Raw genomic sequence first — 24083 nt, 5'->3', positions numbered from 1 at the left:
CAGCCTCCAGGGAGAGGCCTCTGGGCTTCAACTCTCTTCTATTGCAGGAGCAGTTCCAGGTTTCCTTGGTAACCGTTGCCAGGTGAGACTGGGAGGTAGAATTTACTCCCCAGGTTGATAACAGAAGACGTTCTCCATTAGGGCTGCTAAAAAGCTACACAGTGACCAAGAATCTAGTGTGGCTGCCAGTGGGTGTCTCCCCCTTGTCACCGCCCACTGTGCGATAGATTCAGAGGCACGTGAAGGAGCATGCTGGCACCAGAAACTTCAGGGGCTGTTTAAACTCCCAGCCCACAAGTCCCTTAAGAGTCAGCACATATTTTAAAAATCTCGGTGTACATTGCTGCATTCCCTGAGGTCCAGTGAACAAGGACGGCTGTGACATCCTTAGAACTGAGAAGGAGCTGTGAGGATGGGGAGGCACTGGCGATTCACTCTGACAGGGATTGCTTAAGAACCGTGAGTATGAGTTAGGATGGGCTAGATTTGCTGTTATTTGGGACCCACGAAAACTGGCTAGGAATAGCCCAACTTGGTGAGAATTTGCTAGAACAAGATGGGATTGACTAGAGTTGGGAAGGAGGGTTAATGAGGTTAGCAGTTAAAACAGTGAGGCTAGGGATTACCTGGCACCAATTAGTGATGATTACAGTCAGCACTGGGTAAGGATTTCTTAAGATTCAGATAGGTCAGTGAAGACAACAAAAAGGAAAGGGTAATTGTGTCCTGATTTGCTCAGTGGAAAAGGGAGATCTGTTCTCAAGTGATCCATCTGATGCTTTCATAGGATCTGTAGAGAGTAGTGGGATCTGCTCTCTATGAGCTCTGCTTGCTGTGTGGTGGGCATCATTTCCTCCTATGGTTCCAATACTGGCAAGGTAGATGGTAGCTGTAACATTCAGAGGGAGAGAGTGTTATTTTCTTGAAATGCCTCTTGTAATAAATGCCAACAAGTCAAAGCAAAATTGTGTGGCAAATATGTATGGTTAAATATCACACTGTCCCTTTAAATTCCAGTACAGCTCTGGCGGCTAATGATAAGTCGGATAATGGGGGCTTTAGACTCTGAGAACTAATTACACACAAACACCACATGGTCTGACTGGAATCACAAGATAACTGCTTCCTTTCCTGAGGAAAATTAGATGCTGATGAATTAAGGGCCTTCAACAGCCTGATGCTAGCTGACATGGAATAGCCTGATGGAGGGCTGCTGTAATAGGAGGAATGTTGTCACTAAACCCCCCATTAGCTAGCAGTACATGTACCTCGCGTGTGGAACTAGCTAAAGTTCAGCTTGCTGTTGGATATCAGCACCCTGCCCTGGTGTCTTCCCCAGCTTGGCACTGGCACGCTGTCAAACAGGGCTAACAGAGCTATCTTTTCCAGTCAATAGCTTTTTTGAGACATTTTGGGAGGGCGGAGTTAAATTTTCCTTTTGAGCTCACACACTACAGTGCTCTTAACCCCATGGAATGAAGGAAATGAGGGACCTGAAATCAAGTGTAGAGAGATAAGCAGCATCCCAGAGTATATTCAAATTCAGCATCTGAAAAACACTGCACAAACACCTGTTCATTCCTTATGAAACAAAGACATTTAAGCACATAGTGATGAGATGGGTAAGAAAACAGACGGGCTTGAAAGAGGTAAGGCAAACTGTTCCCAGAATGGGGAAACAGACCACGGGAAGAGCCAGATTGTTTCCCTTTGAATCCATTGGGATTTCTTGGGGGGCAGGTCAGGGTGATGTACCCATCTGGATTAGGGCTTCACACCCTGAGGATGCAGGAATGACTATTATGTGATTGACATACACAGATACTTGTTTGGGCTAGATTCAGTTGCAATAGGAGAATTAATTCCAACCTTTGCTCCGGGGAGAGGAGAGAATGTCCATAAAGGGCAGCCTTCTGTAAAGCTTGCAACCCCTCCCATTGGGCAACTGGACTAGTTTGCATAGCAGTTTGCTGCTAGGGGACAGGGGCTTTCAGTTTTCCCATGCCATTCCCATTCCAGGAGTTTTGTAGTGTATTTTACAGGAAAGGTGACCTTGGATGCAGCACCTGATTTTCTGGCAGACCTTTGCTTTTTACCCAGTTTTTGTGCTGGGTTTCACTGGGGCACTTGGCCTCAATTAAGACAGCAAGCCCATGACAGAGACAGGCCTAGACGCTTTCCTCTAGCTTGTCTGTTACCCTTTCTTTCCCATTTCCCACACAGAGAGAAGTTAGCATGTAATTTCTCTGCACTAGACACCACTCCACAGTGCCTCTCCATTTGGGCATGGGGCATATCCCTCTCTTAACCTTTGATCACAGATTCTGAACAGCAATGCTGGACCTGAAGGATTCCTGGGCATGAGAGGGTTAACTTCCACTCTGGCCTGGGCTCCATTCCTGGTGGCCTCCTCATGCTGCTTGCAGCAATGACAATGGTAGGCATGATGTTGTGGCCCTGACCCTGCCTGGTACAGCCAGGTCACTCACAGACACGCTCTGGCTGGCTCAGAGCATTAACGGGGCCACATAAGGTTAAACCTCCAGGGACCAGGTGAATCTGTTAATTAAAGAGACAAACTCTTACTACCTGGTTTATTGTAACAGTGTCACCTGCTGTGTGTATGGGAATTGCCACAAATCTGACAGAATTTGAGAGAATTACATTAAATAAATCCACCAAAATAATAGACATGTCTTGATTTCTTTTAAAAGGCAATTCAGCAAACAAGCAGCAGTAACATTTCCCATGCCTGAGATTTATCACAAGAGAAGCAATGAAATTCCCATCAACACTACCAACTCTCAAGATGGTCATATAATATTACCCAAGTGTGTACCAAGTTATTATCTGCTCAGTATCTAATCAGACACTGACCAGTCACACTCGGCACAAAAGGTTGCTTTTATATAAGTCCGGCCCCAAGGCTGCTGCAGTTAGATCCATTGAATCTCTGACCCCAGGACTCCATGCAGGTGCAGGATTCTGCCCAACTCAGATCTGATGACAGGATTGAGGCCTAATGTTGTACAAGACAAAAAAGAGCAATACAAAAGTCTCCAGGATGTCAGAAAGAAAAATCCTATCAAAGCACTTTTCTAAAGCCACCCCCCTGAAGTGTTTGCAATCCAAAGATTACAGCATTATTTAGTGCAGGGAAACCTTGTGCTGAAAGCGAATGGAAGCAAAAGTAAAACTGACACCTCTATGCTGAAATGCAAAAGCAGCAAAAATCCAGTCTGGGTTTTAAAAAAGAATTGTTCAGTTTTAGTTATCTACACTATGTTGCTTTGCAAAATGGGTGAGTTTCTGACTTGCAAATGATTTTGAACCTACATTATCCCTTTAGCCAGCAGTTTAGCTGGTCTAATCTCTGTAATTGTTCTGAACCCAGAGTTTCAATGTTGGTTTCCTTTATTTGTTGAATGTTTAATTTGTTAATATTTGGTGATTCCCATTTAATCCAGCTCCCTCATTCTGAGCTGCATTTTGCTTCTTTTCAGGGAGTGGAAAGAGGGCTTCAAAACACCCCTCCATCAGATCCCACAGCCACAGCTAAATATTTAGTCATTCCTCAATGCAAATTCTATTTGCAGAGAGATTTCTGATCCAAAATGGGGGATGGGGAACCATAGCTGCCTGTCTCTCCACTGAGACCCAGCTGCTTCTACCCCCGTTCATGACTATATTTGGGAAGCAGACAGTTTGTTTCTTGGCATGACCCAATGATTTCCTCCAGTAGTAATGCCTTCTTCAGGGTCCTAATGCAACAGTGTTTCCAGGCAGACACCAAAGAACAGGAGAGAGGCTTGTTTTCAAGCAGCATGTGCTCAGCTCTCTGGTCTTTTAGCTCTTTAAAAGCAGCTTCTGTTCTCCATTTACAGAAGCTAAACTGCTGGGCAGGGAATATTTTGAACCGGAGAAGCCCATGAAGCTTGGAGCTTCTTCTCCCTCTCCCCTCCTCCCCCCACCGCATATAAAATTATCTCATCAAACTTTATACAGGCCTTGGCTACACTTGCAGATGTACAGCGCTGTGAGTTAAACCTGACTTCGTGCAGCTGAGTAGGGAAAGCGCTGCAGTCTGTCCACACTGACAGCTGCCCAGCGCACTGTCGTGGCCACATTTGCGGCAATTGCAGCGCTATTGGGAGCGGTGCATTATGGGCAGCTATCCCACAGAGCACCTTTTCCCATTCTGGCGCCGTGGGTTGTGGGAAGGGGGCGTGGGTGTGAGGGATTCTGGGTCCTGTCCCAATGCCCCATGATGCATCGCTTTGCATCCCAGAAATCCCTTTGTTTCCGTCCACCTTTGGCGCCATCTTTCAACGGTTTCTGTGCAGCGCGATCTGTCTGCGGGAAATGGAGTCCGAACTGCTGAGGTGTATGCTGACGCATCTCGCCAGCACGTCACGTTTGGCTGTCGAACTATTCCTTCAGATCCAAAGTGACAGTGAGAGTGAGAGTGAGGAGTCCGACGATGCTATCGAGCCGCGTAACGCGTACGACACGAAATTGCTTGTGGCATTCACGGACATGCTCAGCACCGCGGAACGCCGCTTTTGGGCTCGGGAAACAAGCACCGAGTGGTGGGATCACATCGTCATGGAAGTCTGGGATGATGAGCAGTGGCTGCAGAACTTTCGGATGAGAAAAGCCACTTTCATGGAACTGTGTGAGGAGCTCGCCCACACCCCGCGGTGCAAGGACACGAGATTGCGAGCTGCCCTGCCAGTGGAGAAGCGGGTGGCTATTGCAATCTGGAAGCTGGCAACTCCAGACAGCTACCGGTCGGTCGCAAACCAGTTTGGAGTGGGAAAGTCGACCGTTGAAATCGTGTTGATGCAAGTTTGCAAGGCCATTAATCGCATCCTACTCAGAAGAACTGTGACTCTGGTAACGTGCAGGAAATAGTGGATGGCTTTGCACAAATGGGATTCCCTAACTGTGGAGGGGCGATAGATGGGACGCACATTCCTATTCTGGCACCACCCCACCTAGGATCCGAGTACGTTAATCGGAAGGGGTATTTCTCTATGGTTCTCCAGGTGCTTGTGGATCACCGTGGGCATTTCATTGACATTAACACAGGCTGGCCCGGAAAGGTGCATGATGCACGCATCTTTCGGAACACTTGGCTGTTCAGGAAAATGCAGGCCAGGACTTTTTTCCCAGAGCATAAGATCACAGTAGGGGAAGTTGAAATGCCCATTGTGATTCTTGGAGATCCCGCTTACCTGTTAATGCCGTGGCTCATGAAACCCTACACAGGGAGCCTTGACAGCAGCAAGGAACGGTTCAACTACAGGCTGAGCCGGTGCCAAATGACTGTGGAGCGTGCCTTTGGCCGTTTAAAGGGCCGCTGGCGATCTCTGTATGGGAAGCTGGACTTGGCTGAAAACAGCATCCCCGCGGTTATATCTGCGTGCTGTGCCCTCCATAATATTTGTGAAGGGAAGGGTGAAAGCTTCACTCAGGCATGGACCTCCGAGGTTCGACACCTGGAGGCTGAATTTGCACAGCCAGAGAGCAGGGCTATTACAGGGTCCCAGCACGGGGCTGCAAAGATTAGGGATGCCTTGAGGGAGCAATTTGAGGCTGAAAACCAGCAGTGATATCTGGTGCCCTGCACGGGAGTGAAGTGCAGTAGTTCCAATCTTTAGGAATCAGTGTCTGCTTAGCAGACAAGCAGACTTGCAGTGCCTGTTTATTTCCTGGGCTAAGGAGTCTTTTACTTTATGCAATAATAAAGAATGTTTTCAAAGCCAAAGAATCCATTTATTGAAAAGAAAAAAAATGTATTTATTGAAAAGGAACAAGGGGGTGGAGTGGGGAACAGTGCAATCACAGATTTGCGTGTGTCCTGTCTGGTGTGCTGTGCAGTGAGTGCTGCACTTCAGGATAGCTATACTGCATGGTGATGAGGACTGAGTGCAGAGGCTAAGGGTCGTGGTTTTCAGGGCTGGATGGTGAAGATACTGGTGTTGGAGGCAGTGGGTGGCGTGAAGAACACGGAATTTGGGGAAAGTGGGTTGGAGGTGACAGTGGGGCACAACGGAAAGAGTTTTGGAACAAGGGCTGTAAGGGGGGGTGGTGGCGTTTGCGGTACTGTTCCTTTTTCTGCATGGCTACGAGCTCCTGGATAGCATCTGCTTGGCGCTCCAGGATGCTTATGAGCCTATCAGTGCTTTGCCGCCGGTGCGCGGTGCTTTGCCGCCGGTGCGCTGCGTTTTCCTGGCGGATCCTGCTTTCTCTCTCCCTCCAGTTCTGTGCTTTCTCATTCTCTTTAATAGATTGCCGCATCACTTCTTGCAGCATGTCTTCTTTGCTTTTTCGCGGTCTCTTCCTGAGTCTTTGCAGTCTCTGAGCAGGCGATAAGAGGGACGGCTGAGGTCTCAAGGTTGGTGCAGCTGTATAGGCAAAATGCAACATTTAACAGAGGCAGCATTGTTTATACCAGACAGAGTAATGATTCCCCCCACACTTAAGGAGTAGAAAACACACAGGGTCTACACAATAGCATAATTTTCCCGTCCGAAACAGAGCACACATATCCCACGGGAGCCTCAAAATGGTGAGTAAGGGGGACAGATTGTTTCAGGGCTGCACTGTCCTCTGGGTTTCTGTGCCTTGGGGAGAGCCAACAGCTTCAGGGGGCACCTACACTGAACACTGTCCCAACATTTTCCACAGGAGTTCGTCCTGGATGATATCTCGCTGCTAAGGGTGACCTGGGAGGCAAGGGAGGGTCTTCTACTGCAATGCGGCTTCCGCCCTGGCCCATATGCAGCTTGCCTGTGTGCAGCAATGGTCCCCCCGCCCCTCGCGGCACAGTGGCGCGGACACGTTAGCCTGGCTGGAACAAGGACCATGGTGGCTATCCCGGTAAACCTGCGCAAGCGCATTGCACACGTTCTGGATGAGACATTCGAGAAGATTACCGAGGCCGATTACCGCGATGTGATAAACCACATCAATGCACTATTCCACATCTAGGCATGCATGCCTAACCCTCCTCTCCCAAAGATCCCGCACCGAAAAAATTCCTTCCCGAAAAAAAAACCGCTTACCGGGAACCTGCTCTTCTGTTTGTCCTCCACCAAGTTCCGGCCGCTGCGACTGGCTACCTTCCTCCTGGCTCGAGAAGAGCTCCTGGCTGCATGGCTCCAGGGATTCCGGGATGTCTCCATCCGGCCCACCACCATCACTCCCGTTTTCCTCCTCCTCTTCCTCCCCCCTGCACACCACCTCTGAAGTTTCCATGGTGGTGCTCGGAGTGGAGGTGGGGTTAACCCCAAGTATCGCATCCAGCTCTTTGTAGAATCGGCAGGTCGCAGGGGGAGCACCAGAGCAGCCATTTGCATGCGGGCTTTGCGGTAGGCACTCCGCAGCTCCTTGACTTTAATCCTGCACTGCAGGGCGTCCCGGTCATGGCCCCTTTCCATCATGTCCTTTGATACCTTCCCAAAGGTATCGTAATTCCTACGGCTGGAGCGCAGCTGGGACTGGACAGCTTCCTCCCCCAAAACATTGATGAGGTCCAGCAACTCGCCATTGCTCCATGCTGGGGCTCGCTTGGCGCATGGAGGCATGGTCACCTGGAAAGATTCGCTGATAGCACTCCACGCCATGCCGGGCTGAGCAAACAGGAAGGGGATTTTTAAAATTCCCGGGGAATGTAAAGGGTCGGTCACATGGTTGGTTACCTGAGGCCAGGGCAGTAGAGTTTGAACTGATGACCAGAGTGGCTAGAACAGGCATTGTGGGATACTGCCGAATAATTCTGGAGGCCATTCACAGCACATTGGGCGGCCACACTGGCACCGCAGCGCTGCAGCGCAATACTCACTATTCCTCTCGGAGAGGTGGAGTACATGCAGCGCTGCAACCACGGAGATACAGTGCTGCACATGCCTTGCCAGTGTGGACGGGGAGTGAGTTACAGCGCTGGGGGAGCCTTTACAGCACTGTAACTCGCAAGTGTAGCCAAGGCCACAGAGAGAAAATAAAGCTCATACAGTGAATTCTGTATTTGGGTTTTATATTTAGGATGAGCAATATTGCAACCCCAAAATGTTCTGAGATCATGAGTCAGGGCCCAAAGATCATGAGGAAAAAACAGAACACATATATGTTGGGTAACCACAAGGGCTAGAAACTCCCCCCCCCCCTCTTTCCCAGTAATTAAAAGCCAAGATTCTCCCATGATCACAGGACTCAGAAAGCTGGGGCTTTAAGAAAAGTGCCAAATATTGTGAGATTTGTGAAAACCAAGAAGACTTGGCAACACTGGCTGAGAAGAAGGATGGTCTTGTAGTTCAGGCCCAAGACTGGGACTCACCAGGTCTAGAATCAATTTCCTGCTCTGCAGCCATCTCCAGTGTTTGATCTTGGACAAGCCACTTCATTTATCTGTAAAATAGAACTAATGCTGTCTGTTTTGTCTATTTAGATGGTAACCTCTTCAAGGCAAGGCCTGTGTTTCACTATGGGCCTGCAGTGCCTAGCATAATAGGGCTCTAAGTCCTACTGTGATACAAATAAGTAATAATTAGTGTATTTGGAAAAGACTATGGGAAGCGTTCCGAGAAACCATCCACAAATAACTCTCTCCTAGCTGCTTTAGAGCAATGCTACATTATTCCTTGTTTTTAGCCCTAACTTTCTTTATCATCATTTTGTAATTTCTATTGGGAAACTTTGGTCACCTCTTATCCAGGGAAATAAGAAACTCCCTCATCTGTTCCATTTCTTATATACCTGATGCCACCTGGCACTATGCTCATCTTAGAGGCAGCAACCGCTTCTACAGCATGGCAACTAAAATGGCACACAACTCTCCAGATGGGAACTAACTCTTGCTTCACATGGAATGATTTATTTCTGTTCCCTCCCTCTGCTTGCAGTCACTCCTTGTTTACCTCTGTCCTATTTTGTACTGCTGCTCTGCAATAAACTGAGAGTTCAAGGCCTTCTCCATAGTAACCTCAGGCCCAGTTCAGCACAGATATATGCATGCCCATCCCATTGATTATAATTGGAATGCTAAGTGGATTTGGGAGCAGAATTTAGCTTGAGATCTTATGCTTACAATCTTGTTTTATGATCTGTCTGTTAAAGCACAAGATTGAGTCTGATGTAGGTTCTGATCCTGGCTCTACCAGTGACTTGCTGTGTGAATTAGGGCAATTCCCTTAACCTCTCTCTGTGCCTCATCTATAAAATGGGGATCATCATACCAACCTCACAGTAGGAGATATGCAGCTTAATTGGTTAATTCCTGTGAAGTACTTTGAGATTCTTGTACAGAAGGCAGCATTAGTGTGCTTATGTGCTAAGTAATTATATTTAATTCATTTATCAGTAAATATGGAAAGACACAATTAAGAATCTATGACTATGTTGAGTTAGGAGAGCTCAGGCATTGCTCAATTGAAGGCAGGCTGCACTGGCAGCTTGCCAGAATCCTGAGGGTTGCATTTAATTTGCATAAATGGAGCAGATTACAAGTTGCTCTTATGGCTAATGAAAAGGTGTGGTCATGATTGGCCCCAGCATGCAATGTTTCTTTAATGCTCAGATGAAGGTGGTGCATTGCATGCTGGGACCAGTCATGTCCACGGGCTGCACCTGTGTGTTGAAGAGGATGCCAGCTGTGCTTTGTGCTAGGGGATGAATGTGTTATGTCACAATGTGGCATGAATGCCATTGTACTGTGATGCTGCATCAGCCCTGAAGATATTTCAGCTCTGTTTGGAGAATAGATCTATCACTACTGACTGTCCCACAAAAATGAAGGCAGGTGGCAGCCATCCTGTTTCCTACAGAGACCATTGGAAAGCAGAGTCACCCAGTAAGGTCTAGAGGTAGATACAGAGATGCTACAGCAGTTTCCCATACTATTACTCTTATAGGTCATTGCAGCTGCAAGCTGGTACACTAACGGTCCTATCCAGCCTTCCCTTTCCTCTTCTCTCAGATGGAACATAGTTCCTTCTGGGGCTTCTGACATCCTCATGCTTGTAGCACCCCATATTAGCAGTCTGGTATAGTGCTGCCTAGGAGCGGAGGAGAAAACATTGACCACTTGCTGAAAGCATAATCACTTGTTTACTACACAACCCTGCTGAACACCCAATTGAGAAAGGAGCACAATAATGAAATACTCTGTTTTCTGTGCGTTTCAGAGGGAAAGCGTCTGATGGTAGAGAAAGCCCCCCAACATCTAACCAAATTCTATTCCCAGCTCTGCTACTGATATGCTAAGTGACCCTTGGCAGCCTTCCTATGCCTTAGTTTCCCCTCGGTATACCAAGGATAACACTTACTTAACCACACCTCACAAGGGTTGTAAGGGTTCATGTTTGCAAAGCACAGGGAGGCCGTTGGATGAAGGCTGCTACAGAAGGAGGTGAGGTAGTATTAGCAGTGGATAGTATCACAGCTTACTATTTTCCTATAAATTTGGATCAATGCCTTTCAAGGCAGCCTAGTTGCAAAGGGACTGTCTGGCAAGCAGCTTTTAAAGCTACCTATAGCTTCTGGGTCTCCCTAAAATAGGAAAAATTGGCCAATCACAACCATTCCATGGCTGAGTCACATCTAATAGGTGCTGTCAGTATATATGATCATAGACCACCTATTGAATTCTGGCAGACAAGGAGAGTGCATATAGGCTCTGAGGACCTGTTGACAGTTATTGACTAGCCCATGGCAGTATAGTGCTCATGCATTCAGAAAGAGGTCAGACATTTGGGAATGTAAGGAATGATCCCTGCCTGAGGCCAGGGACGGGGTGCTGGTAAAAACAATGAGGACTCCGGTGGCACCTTAAAGACTAACAGATTTATTTGGGCATAAGCTTTCGTGGGTGAAAAACCACTTCTTCAGATGCTTCAGGAGTGCTGGTGCTGCTTTGGGGTTGATGTTATTGGGGAAGTGGTCAGGGATGCTGACTGGGATATGGTGCTGGTCGCCAGGTCCTTCCCACATCCACAGTTGTGAAGTTTCCATAGCTCCAAGCCCTGACTGCAAGAGTATGGGGTCCCTGACCTGCAGGATGGAGGGAAAGGTCTATTCTGTTTCCTTGGTTCAAATCTTCATCCCCCTATGTTAGACAAGGAGCCATCCCACTTGTCTCCAGCTCACAGGCATATGGAGACCCTGGAGACACAAGGGAAAACACCCTAATCAATAGGCTAGGGGAGAGGGTTCAGGTGGGGCTCATAGGAATAGCTAGGAGAGGGTGCAGGTCAAAAGTGTTTTAAGATCTCATCAGTTTCCCATTAGATTATAGAATAAAAGAAAATACCTTCTTTGTTTACTACAGGAATTCACATGCCATTGCAGAGGCCAGCTGCTCCAGCCCACCTCATCTTACCCAAATGCTGGCTGCAGCCATAACTTCTCAGTAACATCTATTCCCACACAGCCTCCCCTTACATAGAGAACCCACTGAGACCAGACACACCTAACACAGAACCTGGTTACATCCATGACTCCTCAGCCACCGTTCCCTTCACCAAGAAACTAACTCTGGAAATAGGTCTGATCTCATTGTGCATTAGAAGGATCCCCACTTTTCTGCCTCACAATTTATGCTTCTTAGGTAGCAAACAAACTCCACACCCATAGGCTGGTCCTAGGTGGGTGAGAACAAAGATCTGAGAGCGATCTGCTGAGTTCCGCTCACATGTTAGCTTCTGTGGGCAGATCACTGTTATCTTCCTTCCTCCTTTGCAAAGCAGAGGAAAGGGTGCAGAGAATGGTAGAGAGCAGGAGGAATCTAACTTCAAGGGCCTAGCTAGGGTCTTCAGGGCAGCATTGGGCCAGTTAGCTAAGGAAAGCAGCAAGTACTTGGAGAGAGTCACTCAGTCAGCAGCCATAATCACAGCCAGATTTTCAAAGGAGCTTTGTGCACCCAACATGCTAAACTTTATTGAAAATCTAGTCCATAATGTCTAGGACGATAGTGCCAAACATCTGGCTACTTGATGCATTTATATGGTCTGCACAGTTTATGGTGATTCTGCAGAATTTCAGTTTTCATTTTAAAAAGTTTCGAGCCCTCACAGTTGCAAAGAAAACCTTCCAAACACAAAGGGCGCGTAACCAATGCCGTCTGTAGAGAGTCTGACAAAATGACCGAGAGGTGAAATGACTGAAGGATGGGGGAGTTCCCACTAGGGGTTGACACTAAAGCCTAGAGAGGCTTACACTTTACAGATCGGCATTAACTATTTCATTGCTGATCATTTTAGTTGGGGAATTGAAACCCATGGGGGTGGGAACGCGGATCTGGTGCAGCGAAACAAATGCAGAGGGAAGAAAGCAGAGGGAAAAGGCAGGGAGGGAGGGAAAGAAACAGAGAAGGGTGAGGAAGGAAGAGCAGGACTAGCACTGGTCCCAGGGCGAGTGTAGGTCCCCTCTGCCTGGTGGGGGAGGGGGACATGCAACAAGGCACTGAAAGAATAGCGATGAGGCTGATGGTGGGGGATACTTTGTGCCTGCCCCCCATTAACGCCACTGGGAGATCCTCTCGGGACTCGCTGCGGGGCTCCGCAGTCCGTTCCCAGCCCTGAGTCCGAACGGCAGCCGGCTCCAGTCGCTGAGCCAGGCGCCGCACCGGGACGGGCGCTAGGACCCGGGAAGCCGGCGCACGGAAGCGTTCACACCTGCTGGGCCACATCAGCCGGGGCGAGCCCCGTAGCTGGGGGTGGGGAAGAGGGAATTGGACTGTCGGCTACTGCCCTGCCCGCGGAGCGCGCCCAGTCCGGCGCCGCGGCTGAGCCCGCTAGGGGGAGTAGGTCGGGTAGCCTCGCCCGAGGTGCCCGCGAGCTGGTCCCCGCCCCGTGCCCACGCGGTGCCTGGGGAGGGTGAGCCATCGGCGGGCGGCTCCTGCCGTGCGTGCCCGCGCTCAGCCCCTCTCTCCTCCTCCGCAGAGCCCCGCGCAGCCAGTCTCCGGTGAGGACGCCGCGGCCAGCTGCCCGCCGGGGCACACGGAGCTCCTGGCTGCGGACAGGTCGTGCGGCGCGCTATGGACCCGGAGAGCCCGCCCGGCGCTGCTGCGAGCGGGGCGCAGCCTGCCAGCCGGGCCCGCTGTGTGCCGAGACCTCCAGCGTCGGGACAGGGGCATCTGCACGGCGCCGTCTAGGACGGGCACCTCTCCCTGCCCTGGATCCAGAGCAGCAGCAACTTCCCCGCGTGGATCTTCTTCGCCAACTTCTCGGCGCCGGCGGGAGCCCGTGTGACATTCCCCTGCACTGCAGCTCCCCACTCAGGCGGTGGCTCCTACGCTCCTTTGGAAGAGACACCAGTTCAGTTGCCTGAATTTGATACACTTTTTTTTTTTTTAACAGAAGCCAAGACAGCGCTCCCCAGGCCATCGGATCACCATTAGCTAGCAGCCATTGCTGTTGTCCGTATCTAGGGTACAGTTGCCCCGTGACCGGTAGACGCAGCCTGGCTCTGGGTTGAAAGTGAGGAAGTTGTATAGTCAATGCTCTTTTGTAGACTGATTCAACACACACTGCACATTGCCCCTCGTAGCAGGCTGCATCCCAGACAGAGGGAGCACACCCACTGAAAAAGGATGGTTCTTAAAGGCTCCTGGGCTGAACAGGGTTAATTCATCACTGCATTAAACACTTCTGGGGCTCAAGGAAGGGGAGAATAGCTCAGAGCTGATAAGACTGGAGAGGCTGGGGTTCCAAGGATGGACAACATGTGCGAGGTTCCCATTGGGGAATGTTCAGACCAACCCCCACTTGAAGAAAAAATAGGGGAGCTCCCTATAGCCCCCAAGACAAAGCCACCATTCAGTATCATCTTCTCCACACTTCTCTTCTGTGGCGAGTGTGTGGCTGCTGGGTTCCTGTGTTCCTCCTACAGTCACTCTGATGATCACTTCTGGCTTGCGCTGACCATTCTCTTCATGCTGTATCCATCCATCATGGTCCAGCTGACCCTCATTTTTGTCCACAGGGATTTGACCAGTGACAAGCCACTGGTGTTACTGATGCACATTCTACAGTTGGGGCCTGTCATCAGGTGAGCAGCATGAATACCTCCCCATCCCCATTGTAATACATACACGTTCCCCTCCCCCTGCCCCAATGAACTAGGGATGAGATGATCTGTTCCCTGAGTCAACCAGCTGCACATTGAGTCAGTCCCAGGGACACTGTGTTGACTAGGGAAGCTTCTTGTACAGAGTTCTAGTAGGGGATGATGCAGGAGCACTGGCTGTGATACAGCTCTCAGCTATTACAGTTCTACCCTGCCAAGAGTTACTGTTTGTACAGTGCTTTGTCAGTGGAAAGCATTATGAAGGCTAATATACTGTTACTAAAGAGGCTCTCTGGGGAGTGGCGTAGTAGCAGCTCTGGCTGTGGGTAAGTTCTTAGCTGCCCCAGTCCCTGTGGGGAGAGGTGTAGGAGCTGTGTGGTAGTTCCTAGATCCTTCCCTGTGGTACATGCTAGCTATATGGGGGGAGAGGGATAGCTCAGTGGTTTGAGCATTGGCCTGCTTAAACCCAGGGTTGTGAGTTCAATCCTTGAGGGGGCCATTTAGGGATTTGGGGCAAAAATCTGTCTGGGGATTGGCCCTGCTTTGAGCAGGGGGTTGGACTAAATGACCTCCTGAGGTCCCTTCCAACCCTGATAACCTGATTCTATAGGTGCCAGGAGCTCCAAGCTACTGCATTTGGTTCTCTTTAGCATTATACAGGAGATTGCAATCTGTTTCCTCCTGCCCACAGCAAGGAAAGAGTAGTTATGAAAGGTTAAGTAAGCAAACTGGTTTTAGGCTTGGATTCAGCTGCCTTACAAAAAATAGAATCTGTAAATTAGCAAAACCTCATGAGGCTGAGACCATTCATCATCTCAAAATAGTGCCTGTTTTCTCTCTTCCTCCTCTACCCAAGGACAGGCTCAGAGGAATAAAGCCCTGGAGATTTTCTCTTCTCCTCCTAACCCCAATGGAAATAAACCACAGGGGATTCCTACCCAGCCATCTCCCCCAAAGACAGTGGCCACTGGAACCTACCCAGGCAGCTTCCTGCCTCACCCCGTCCAGACTAAATGCTTACTGCCTCTCTGTAAGGGGAGGTCTGCAGTGAACTGTTCTCTAACAAAGGCTCCTTTTTCATGATTGCTTTTTGCACTTCTTGTCCCCTCTGAGTTAGCTGTCCACACTGAGAGACAGGGTATTGGCTTATGAAGTCTGTGTAGTTGCCGCTGTATGGCACGGGGAGGGCGGGGTGAATTATCTTGCTGGGGCTGTTTCAGAGCTGAGATGAGAATAAGGTGTGGCTGGGAGTCCTGTCTCTGACTGAGGGAAGGCAGCTGTCACCTTGGGTTTGATGACGTGGGAAGGATGAGATGGGGAGACATGGGACAATGAAGGGAAGAGCATTGGTGCAAATGGGTGAGTTTTGGAACAGAAAAATCCTAGGAGCAGGGAGACACCCAAGGTGCTGTAGCCATAGGCCCAAGGGAGGGAGGAGGAGCTGGGTGCAGTAAACCAGAAGGGAAGAAGCCTAGGTCTCATTCCTAGAGAATGACAGTGATGCCTCCTTCCAGACAGGAATCTGCCCCTCCCAGTGTTAGCTCTGCCTGCTCCAGCAAGACAGCCTGTTTATACATACCCTATGTTGTGGGAAAGCCATGCTGGCTGCATCAGAGCTCACTAAAAAAATAATAAAGCTTTTAAAACCAGTTTCTGTTTCCAGCTGGGCTGGGAAACAGGCTAGGTGTCTCTCTTCTGGCCTGCCCCCTGTGAGAGTGTCAGTCGCCCTGGGATGCACCCAGGTGGTGTTCAGGCATCTCCATGGAGAATTCTTGGGAAGGAGATAAGCAGGACAATATGGTATATCTAGCCGGCATCTAAACAACTAACTCAGAGCCCTCCACTTCATGCGGAGCCCACAAACCCCCAGAGATTCAGAGCTGCTACATCCTCTGACAGGAAGCAAAGAATGGAGGAGTATCAGGATGTCCCTCAGCACGCGATGCTTCAGCTCTAATGGGATAGTGCTGTCCTTGACTGAATATCCAAGTTTTTGAGGACTTCCATCAGATCATTTGATCAGGATGAGACAGTTATTTTAGGGCTAAGTTTCCATTGCCAGTTTTAACGGTAGCATAAATTGTACCAGTGAGTAGAGGCCATCTGCAGGCCCTCTCTAATCCCACATCTTGCACCAAATGCCTGACTCGTCTTGCTGTGCAGACTAGCTGTGTGAAAGTACACAGCCAGATCTCTCTACAATGGGATGCTGCTGTAGTGAGAGGAGCCTCGGAACGTTCTAGAGAGACTTCTCTACAAACCCTTTCAAGTGCAGCCCTGGAGTCCAAACTGCTGAGTCTCACCTGGTTTCACTGAGTCATACACTGGCTCTGGGCTCACTGGAAACTGGTTCTTTCGGATTAATGTGGCTTCAGTTCAGAGTTTGCAACACAACATGTAACCAGGCGAGGCTCGGGTCCCATAAGAGAAGTGGTACGGAGATCTAATTCCAATTGATCTGAAAAATGGCGATTTCTCTTGTACCATTGATTGTCCTAATAAAGTTTTCCACTATTGGTCCTAGAACACATTGGTCCTAGAAGCTAAACATATTTAGGTGTTAGCTCTCTTCAGCAAACCATTTCTCTTTCTCTCAAACTTACTCTGCCCTCAGTGATTTTGATAGATATTGAATTGACCCTTCCAAGTGCTCAGAGTAACATAATGGGGATTTCCAAAGAAAACCAAGTGCCAGAATATTTCAGAGATGCACGGTGTAAGAAGTGTCTCCAGGCAGGCAAAACCAACCATAAACTACCACATACAGCATAAGTAGAAGGACTCTCCACTCCCCCAACCCTTCACTTACTCTAAGGAGGCCAGTGAGGATCTGGCTGAGGCAAAGACTCCAGGGTACCTGTTCCCTGGGCTAAAGTAAATCAAACAAAAGCCATGGACAATGCTGCCCTTGGGGGAAAAGGCCATGCTACCAGAGCTGTCATGCCAACAGGTTAGGAAGGGGATCTCTCTCTCTTATACACACACCCACACACACACATCTGCTCCTTTCAAGCATTGCAGCAGAGCAAAGTGTGTTTTGGGGTGCATGTTTGGGAACGGGGGTGCTGTTTGCCTTGCCATGCTCTCCTTCACTAGTGGCCTCCTTGCTAAACTGCTTGAGTGGAATCAACAACCTCCTGCTGGGGAGCATGCCGACAAGGAGACTTGCAGAGGAGCATGACGGGGTCCCTGGTGAGGGTGCAGGCTGGCTGAGCTGATGGGCTGCTTTGTCTGTGCAGGTGCGTGGAGGCCCTGGTGGTTTACTGTTGCTCGGGGCGGCAGGAGGAGCCATACGTTACCATCACACGCAAGAAGAAGCTCAGGAAGGGCTCTGAGGTAGAGCTGGAGCAGGAGGTCGGCCACTCGATCCGCAAGCTGGTCACACACCGCAATGCCTTCAAGCGCATGGCAGTGATCCAGGCCTTCCTGGGCTCCACCCCGCAGCTCACGCTGCAGCTGTACATCAGCATCATTGAGATGTATGTCCCCACTGCCAGAGGTAAAGGAGGAATGGGGCAGCATGGGTAGTAACCAGTGAGGCTCACGGTGCAGGCCCAGAAATTTGAGTGCTTATCCAAGTCTATCAGGTCTGCAAATGCACAGTGGAAGTCTCATAAGAACAGGCTAGTCCTCTAGTTCAACCCACTCTGGAATGGAAGGCAACAGATGTTTAACAGCACATAGCAATGCTGCACCATGCTTTGGGAGAGCAGGTGAAGAGCAATGCAGTATCCAAATGACAGTAGAGGGGAATGTTTAGGTAGTAAGCTCAGACTTGTGAGTAACATCTTTGTGGAGCCTGTTTCATACCAGAGAAAAGATCCATGGCAGGTAGGGCAGCACACTGCTGAATAGGATGTCTTCGGCACTGGCTCGTACAGCTAAGATCTTCTAAACTTGATATATCACCCAAAAAGGGTGGAAAAGAAACATCTCTAGTTCAGTCCCTGGCTTATTTTTCCATGCAGCACTCTCTCTCTCTCTCTCTCTCTCGTAGAGTAAACCCCGGTAGGTGAGGGAAGGATGGCCTAGTGGCTAGGGCACTGGAGTGGGGCTCAGGACACCTGGGTTCAATTCCTGTCTCAGCCACTGACTGCCTGTGTGACCTTACAGAGTCACAGTCTATCCTGTGCCTCAGTCCCCCAACAGTTAATTGGGGATAATGCTTCCCTACCCCATAGGGGTGTTGGGAGGCTAAAATCCATGAACCAATGTGAGGTGATCTGGGACTGTGGTGCTGAAGGCCATAACAGTAGATCCCCATCTCCACTAGGGGCATAGTGAGGTAGAACTTTAACATCTCCCTTCATGTGATACTATTGCCTCTGTCTCCTTTGGAAGCTGTTTCCATTCCAGAGCTCGTCTTACTGTTACGTATATATTAAAAGAATTTTTCGTAGTCACGTTTAAATCATCCCATATGGTCTGGTCTTGCTGGTGCAGCCACAAATAAGTTCATATGACGTCCATGGAAAAAGTCACTAAAGCTCTTATGATCCAGGCAAGGAAACAGACTCCAAACCAAAATAAACCTTAATTTAAGCTAATAGTATAAACGATGAGGAGGAAATTGGGTTTTATCCAATCAGTTGCTATTCCTAATGTACAATGAGTGCTGTGTTTAGTGACTCTCTGCTTATAAAATCCTGAGAGCTCCCATCTCAGTCTCATTTAATAGAATTAGAGGGTGAGCGCCTCACTCATGCTTTGAGCCATTCATGCTGCGTAAAAGGGCAGGAGCAGTGTAAAGAGGCCCTAAACGCCCTGTTTCCAGCATGGAAGGATTCCCCTGGTAGGGGCACTGTGTAAGATAAGCAAGTGAGGCTACCTCCTAGGACCCCCTTGTAAGTTGGGGTGTAGGGGTTGTGCTGGTGCAGGAGGGGTGTGCTGGGGTGAGGCCACAGCTTGCATCACTGGGGAGATTTGGGGGAAGCTATGGTAACAAAGAGAAGCTCCCAGAGCTGTCTACTCCAAGGGCCTCTCCAGACCCTGGACTGGTCCAGGACGGGGAGGGACCAAAAGTGGCTTAAAACCACCAAAACCTCCTCTGAGAGTCACAGCACAGAATCTCAGCCAGAGGGAGTCCCATAGGTCCATATCCTTGGCTGGTGTGATTCATGGTAACCCTATTGACTTAGCAGCATTGTTGATTTCACTAGCCAGGGATGGGGGCTATAAATTTCAACTGGATTGCTCCCATGAGTAAAGTTAAGCATGGACCTGTCCCAGGACTGGTAAAGTAAATTGGATTTGGGTAGGGAAGATGATCTCATGGATAAGGTGCAGGCCAGGAAGGGAGGAAACCTAGATCCTTGTGTGGCTCTGCCACACATTTCCCGTGTGACCTAGAGCAAGCTCTAACTTGTGACTCAGTTTCCCCCATCTGTAAAATGAAGATAACAGCATGTACCTACCTCCTGCAGGTGTGGTGAGGCTATATTAATTAATGGTTGTGAAGCACTATGAGATCTGCAGATGGAAGAAGCTCTAGAAGCACAAAATAGTAGTATTGCATCTAATTTATTACAACTTGAGCCTACTATTGTTAAAGTCAAAGGGAGGTTTTCATTGACTGGGAGCAGGATTGGGCATATAATCAGTAAATGTTGTAAACCAAGCTTTCCAATTCCTCATGTATGTAAACAATGTAACCTCCTGATGCAGTGTCTCTCAACCTTTCCAGGCTACTGTACCCCTTTTAGGAATCTGATTTGTCTTGCATAGGCCAAGTTCCACCTTACTTAAAAACTACTTGCTTACAAAATCAGACATACAAAAGTGTCACAGCACACTTGCTGAAAAATTGCTCACTTTCTCATTTTTACCATAGCATTATAAAATAAATCAATTGGAATATAAATATTGTACTTAACATTTCAGGGTATAGTATATAGAGCAGTATAAACAAACCACTGTCTGTATGAAATTTTAGTTTGTACTGACTTGCTAGCACTTTTTATGTAGCCTATTGTAAAACTAGGCTAATATCTAGATGAGTTGATGTACACCCTGGAAGACCTTTGCATACCCCCCAGGGGTACATATACATCTGGTTGAGAACCACTGTCCTAATGTACCTGGGATATAAAACTGGTGTTTATCACTAGCTTACATAAAAGTTTACTAGTTCAGAAAGTGGAGATTTCCATTCCTGTGTATGTCACATATGCCTTAAGCTGCTAAACACTTACACACCCAAAGGAGTGTGAATTAATAGGAGAATGACACCCACTTTCCACTGACCTTCATGTCCACATGCAATTTAAGGTTTTGTGCAATGAGCAGTATTCCAGGTCACAAATAACGCACTGCTCCCTAGGAAAGAAGAGGAGATTATTCACAAAGCACAAAAAGAAACTCTCCTTTTCATTCCGCGAGGCTCTTCCAGGGTCTACCTGCACACTCTGTATCCTCTGTAACTGTAAAACACTCTGGGTCCCACATTGTGGTCCATGCATCACTGGGGACTTGCTGGTGGTTCATGGAGTGCTGACTAGCCAGACTGTGCTGCCTGCCTTCCTTGCAGGACAGCTAAAAGCACCTTTCCCCCCTAGTATTACTTTTGTACATAAGCCATAGTTGCCCAGGGATGCTGTGTGATCATGAATGTTAAGGAAAGCGTCCCCTAGAAAATCTCCATTAAGGTGTGAGCCACACTATGAACATTTTTGAGAAGCTCTGGAATAAAATCTCTGGCCATTCCAGCAACAGATGCAGGAAAGTAACCCTAGTTCAGGCATTTGCATAGGGGACTTGTCTGTACATCTTGAATCTACATGCCACAGTAGCAAATGCATCATTTACTCACTACACCCGAGATCAAAAGCAATTTCCCTTTATGGCTGCAGCACAGTTTCCCTGTCCAGGCTGAACTAGAGTGACCAGGCCAGCTACGTTTCCTGTATATAAAGGCTGACTTTGTAACACAGAGGACAAAAGCTCACTCCTCCCACACATACTACAGTACATTGATATCATAGTATCTGATCCTTTGCCTGGCTACTGCTGAAACATGAGACAAAGTATGTCCTGCATTGACTTGCTATGGCTCACAGGACATTAGGCACTAAATAAAAGTGGACAGAGACTTGCTTAAACATAACTCTCCTAGCAGAATCTGTCAGAGATTGCCCTGTGGCAAGTCTGCATCCACTTTCTTCCCTAGTTTATAGCTGTGTTAGGTGCGGATGCAAACTGTAATTGTGTCTGATGACAGATTCCAATGCAGTTACAAGCCTCAGTTTGGACAGGGCCTGAGTGGGTAACAGTTGTAGAGACAGAAAAGGGAATGGGGCCAAGCAGGATTCATGGCTGTCCTGCAGCCTGTCCTCCTTGCTACTGCACTAACTACCTAGGTGCTTATACCACACCGGTCCCCATTGTATTTGAGCACCTGGGCCACCAGATCTTGCCCAGTTACAGCCGCACAACCCCGCCAAGAGCAGAATTTTACCCTAACTCAGAGATCTTAAGCCAAATTCAGGCCTAGCTGATGCAGGGGCAGCCTTGGCTCTGGGCCTGCTGGTATCTGGGCTCAACTGAATCTCCTTTCTGGAGTGACATGGGGTTTGTTAGCTGTCTGAATTAGTGGGGTGGGGGAAGGAGTAGATGGTACTGAGCACCCACTCACCCAGCAGGTAAGAGGGAATGCAAATGTTCCTACTTACTCTGGGCAGAAGACGGTCTTGGATGGCTACACTTATAGATACAGGAACAAGAAAGAGGCTTGCTGGGGAGGATTTAGGGCACCAGGACATACTGTCTTCACCGGGCCATTCTCAGCTGGGACATTCCTTTCCCATTTGGGATCTAGCTAACCAGACTGTTTCTGTCCCTCACCTGCAGCTGCTGCAGGCCCCTGCTGCTGCCTGCCACAAGCTATTCCTCCCCTGCCCCTCGCCCATTCCCAGCCCCTTTTCATACCACTGGGACCATTCTGCCCCAGTGCCAGTTCCAAACCCCTCCTCGCACCCTCCATGAGTCATCCCTCCCCAGTGCCTGCTTGAATTGGGCATGAGTTGTCCCTCCCCAATACCCACTCCAAGCCCCTGTCCACGCCAAGACCTTTGTGCCTGACCCAGGGTCTGCTTGGACAGGGGGGCAGAGGGGAAGGCATGGTCTAGAGCAGCACGTGTGCATTGCCCTGTGTAACCACCACTCTAACCACCCCTGGTCACCACCTTTCTTCCCTCCCGTGCAGCAGTCCTGATGGGCATCTGCCTGGTATCGGTCACCTATGGGGCGCTGGTCTGCAACATCCTGGCCATCCAGATAAAATACGACGACTACAAGGTCCAGCTGCGGCCGCTGGCATTCATCTGTATCGTCCTGTGGCGCAGCCTGGAGATCTCCACCCGTGTGGCCGTCCTGGTGCTCTTCTGCAGCGTCTTCAAGCACTGGATCATCCCCATTATGCTCGCCAACCTGCTGATCCTCTTCTTCCTGCCATGGGTGCAATTCTGGCGTAGTGGCGCCCGGCTGCCTGACAATGTTGAAAAGAACTTTAGCCGGGTGGGCACTGTGGTGGTGCTGTGCTCCGTCACCCTCCTGTACGCTGGCATCAACCTATTCTGCTGGTCGGCTGTGCAGCTGAAGCTGGCTGACCGGGACCTGATAGACAAGGCACAGAACTGGGGCCGGTTGGCCATGTACTATGCTGTGCGGTTGGCGGAGAATGCTGTCCTGCTTGTCCTCTGGTACCTCTTCAAGACAGACGTGTTTAACTACATCTGCGCCCCACTGCTGGTGCTGCAGCTGCTGGTGGGCTACTGCCTGGCGATCTTCTTCATGCTCCTCTTCTTCCAGTACCTGCACCCATGCCGCCAGCTCTTCCAGCACAATGTCTCTGACTTTCTGCAGTGTGTCTGCTGCCAGCGGTGTGCACCAGTCAGGCCCACACAGCTCGATACACCCTGCGAGTCTGGCGTGAGGCACAGCATCGTCTGATGCACGCAGCAGAGGGAGGGAGCAGGTCCAAAAGATCCAACATGAGCAGCTGCCGATGTCAATGACCTATCGAAAGCACTTGCCTGGCTCTTGCCCGGTGTCTAGCTGTGACACGTGCCTGTTTATAGACTGAATGGGGCGCGGGGAGCAGCCAGGCAGCAAAGCTGTGATTTATGCAGAGGAGATCAGCCAGGCTGGGCCCAAGGGGCCTCCTCACCAGTCACTAGCACAAAGCAGGTTTAAGCTGAACAGGCACCAAGACCAGAATTCTCCTGTGCCACCCACACTGCAGCTCTCAGCACTCTGATGTCAAGGTGGGGTCTGGTGCCTGTGGACCCACTGCAGGCTGTGAATGGGAGAGGAGAATCCAACCTCTCCACACTCTGCTCCTGATGCACACTGAGGTGTCCAGCAGGAGGGGCAAGTTCAGTCTCCATTATGACACCCACACTGCATGAGTAAAGTGCACACTCGTCCCCACCCCCACCTACTAACCTGTCAGGAGAGCCCTGGTTTGGGGTAGGAGGGGAGTCCAGTCCCTGACTCTCTGCTTGTTCAGAGCTTCATTCCCCACCAATACACTGTGTCAATTGCACACCACAACCTGGAGTGCAGGGGCCACCCTCTGCTGTCATGAAAGGAGATTTCTGTCTCCAAGTAAATCCACGCATCCCTGGACACCCCTGCTGCCCTATGCCTTTGCTTAGCACTGCACGTCTCAGCTGTACTTCAGCAGAAGGGACATTGTTCATGATTGGGCCCTGTCTTCCCCATTCCTGGTGTTCTCTCTCTGGTTATTACTGTACATTTGTTGAACTCACAAAGGATGAATCTTGAAGTTGACATGGTGGGAAATGTTCTGTGTTTTAAAGGAACTGATGTCACCTTGGGTCTGGCTTTTGTCTCTTCTGGTTTTTCATGGGCAGCATCATGCAGTTGGGTTTGAAAAGGCTGAGAGCTCCAGCGACTCATGCTCAGTGGGTGGATATCAGGAGAATTTTCCTCCTCCCTGCTCCTGGGCTCTAACTGTTCAATAGTGCTCCAGTTAGGTGTGTGTTTATTCCTTTCTC

At 49.4% G+C, this 24083-nt stretch overlaps 1 protein-coding gene and 1 long non-coding RNA gene across 2 annotated transcripts; one reads left to right on the top strand and one right to left on the bottom strand.

Annotated features, from left to right (window-relative positions):
• The first annotated feature begins 306 nt into the window (after window positions 1–306).
• XKRX (XK related X-linked) lies at window positions 307–23902 on the top strand. The gene is made up of 4 exons (XM_054040047.1): window positions 307–459; window positions 12942–14049; window positions 17307–17566; window positions 22268–23902. Exons 2-4 carry the CDS (start codon window positions 13715–13717, stop codon window positions 23011–23013), a joined length of 1341 nt encoding a protein of 446 aa, XP_053896022.1. The 5' UTR covers window positions 307–459; window positions 12942–13714; the 3' UTR covers window positions 23014–23902.
• On the bottom strand, window positions 2884–20374 carry LOC128843300 (uncharacterized). Its single transcript, XR_008446218.1, has 3 exons — window positions 20311–20374; window positions 8342–8412; window positions 2884–3019 (listed from the first exon to the last, which is right to left on the bottom strand). It is a non-coding gene; the product is annotated as an uncharacterized LOC128843300 (long non-coding RNA).
• Window positions 23903–24083: the final 181 nt, after the last annotated feature.

Source organism: Malaclemys terrapin, chromosome 9, assembly GCF_027887155.1.
Source record: "Malaclemys terrapin pileata isolate rMalTer1 chromosome 9, rMalTer1.hap1, whole genome shotgun sequence".
Classification (NCBI taxonomy): Eukaryota; Metazoa; Chordata; order Testudines; family Emydidae; genus Malaclemys; species Malaclemys terrapin.
Note: the sequence above shows the minus strand (reverse complement) of the source record. Positions and strands in the feature narration are given on the sequence as shown.

Excerpts from the sequence above, each read along its gene's own strand:
- XKRX (XM_054040047.1), top strand. The coding sequence starts at position 13,715 with ATGGACAACATGTGCGAGGTTCCCATTGGGGAATGTTCAGACCAACCC. Across the intron at positions 14,050-17,306 it reads CAGTTGGGGCCTGTCATCAG|GTGCGTGGAGGCCCTGGTGG; the intron begins GTGAGCAGCATG and ends TTGTCTGTGCAG. Across the intron at positions 17,567-22,267 it reads GTATGTCCCCACTGCCAGAG|CAGTCCTGATGGGCATCTGC; the intron begins GTAAAGGAGGAA and ends CCTCCCGTGCAG.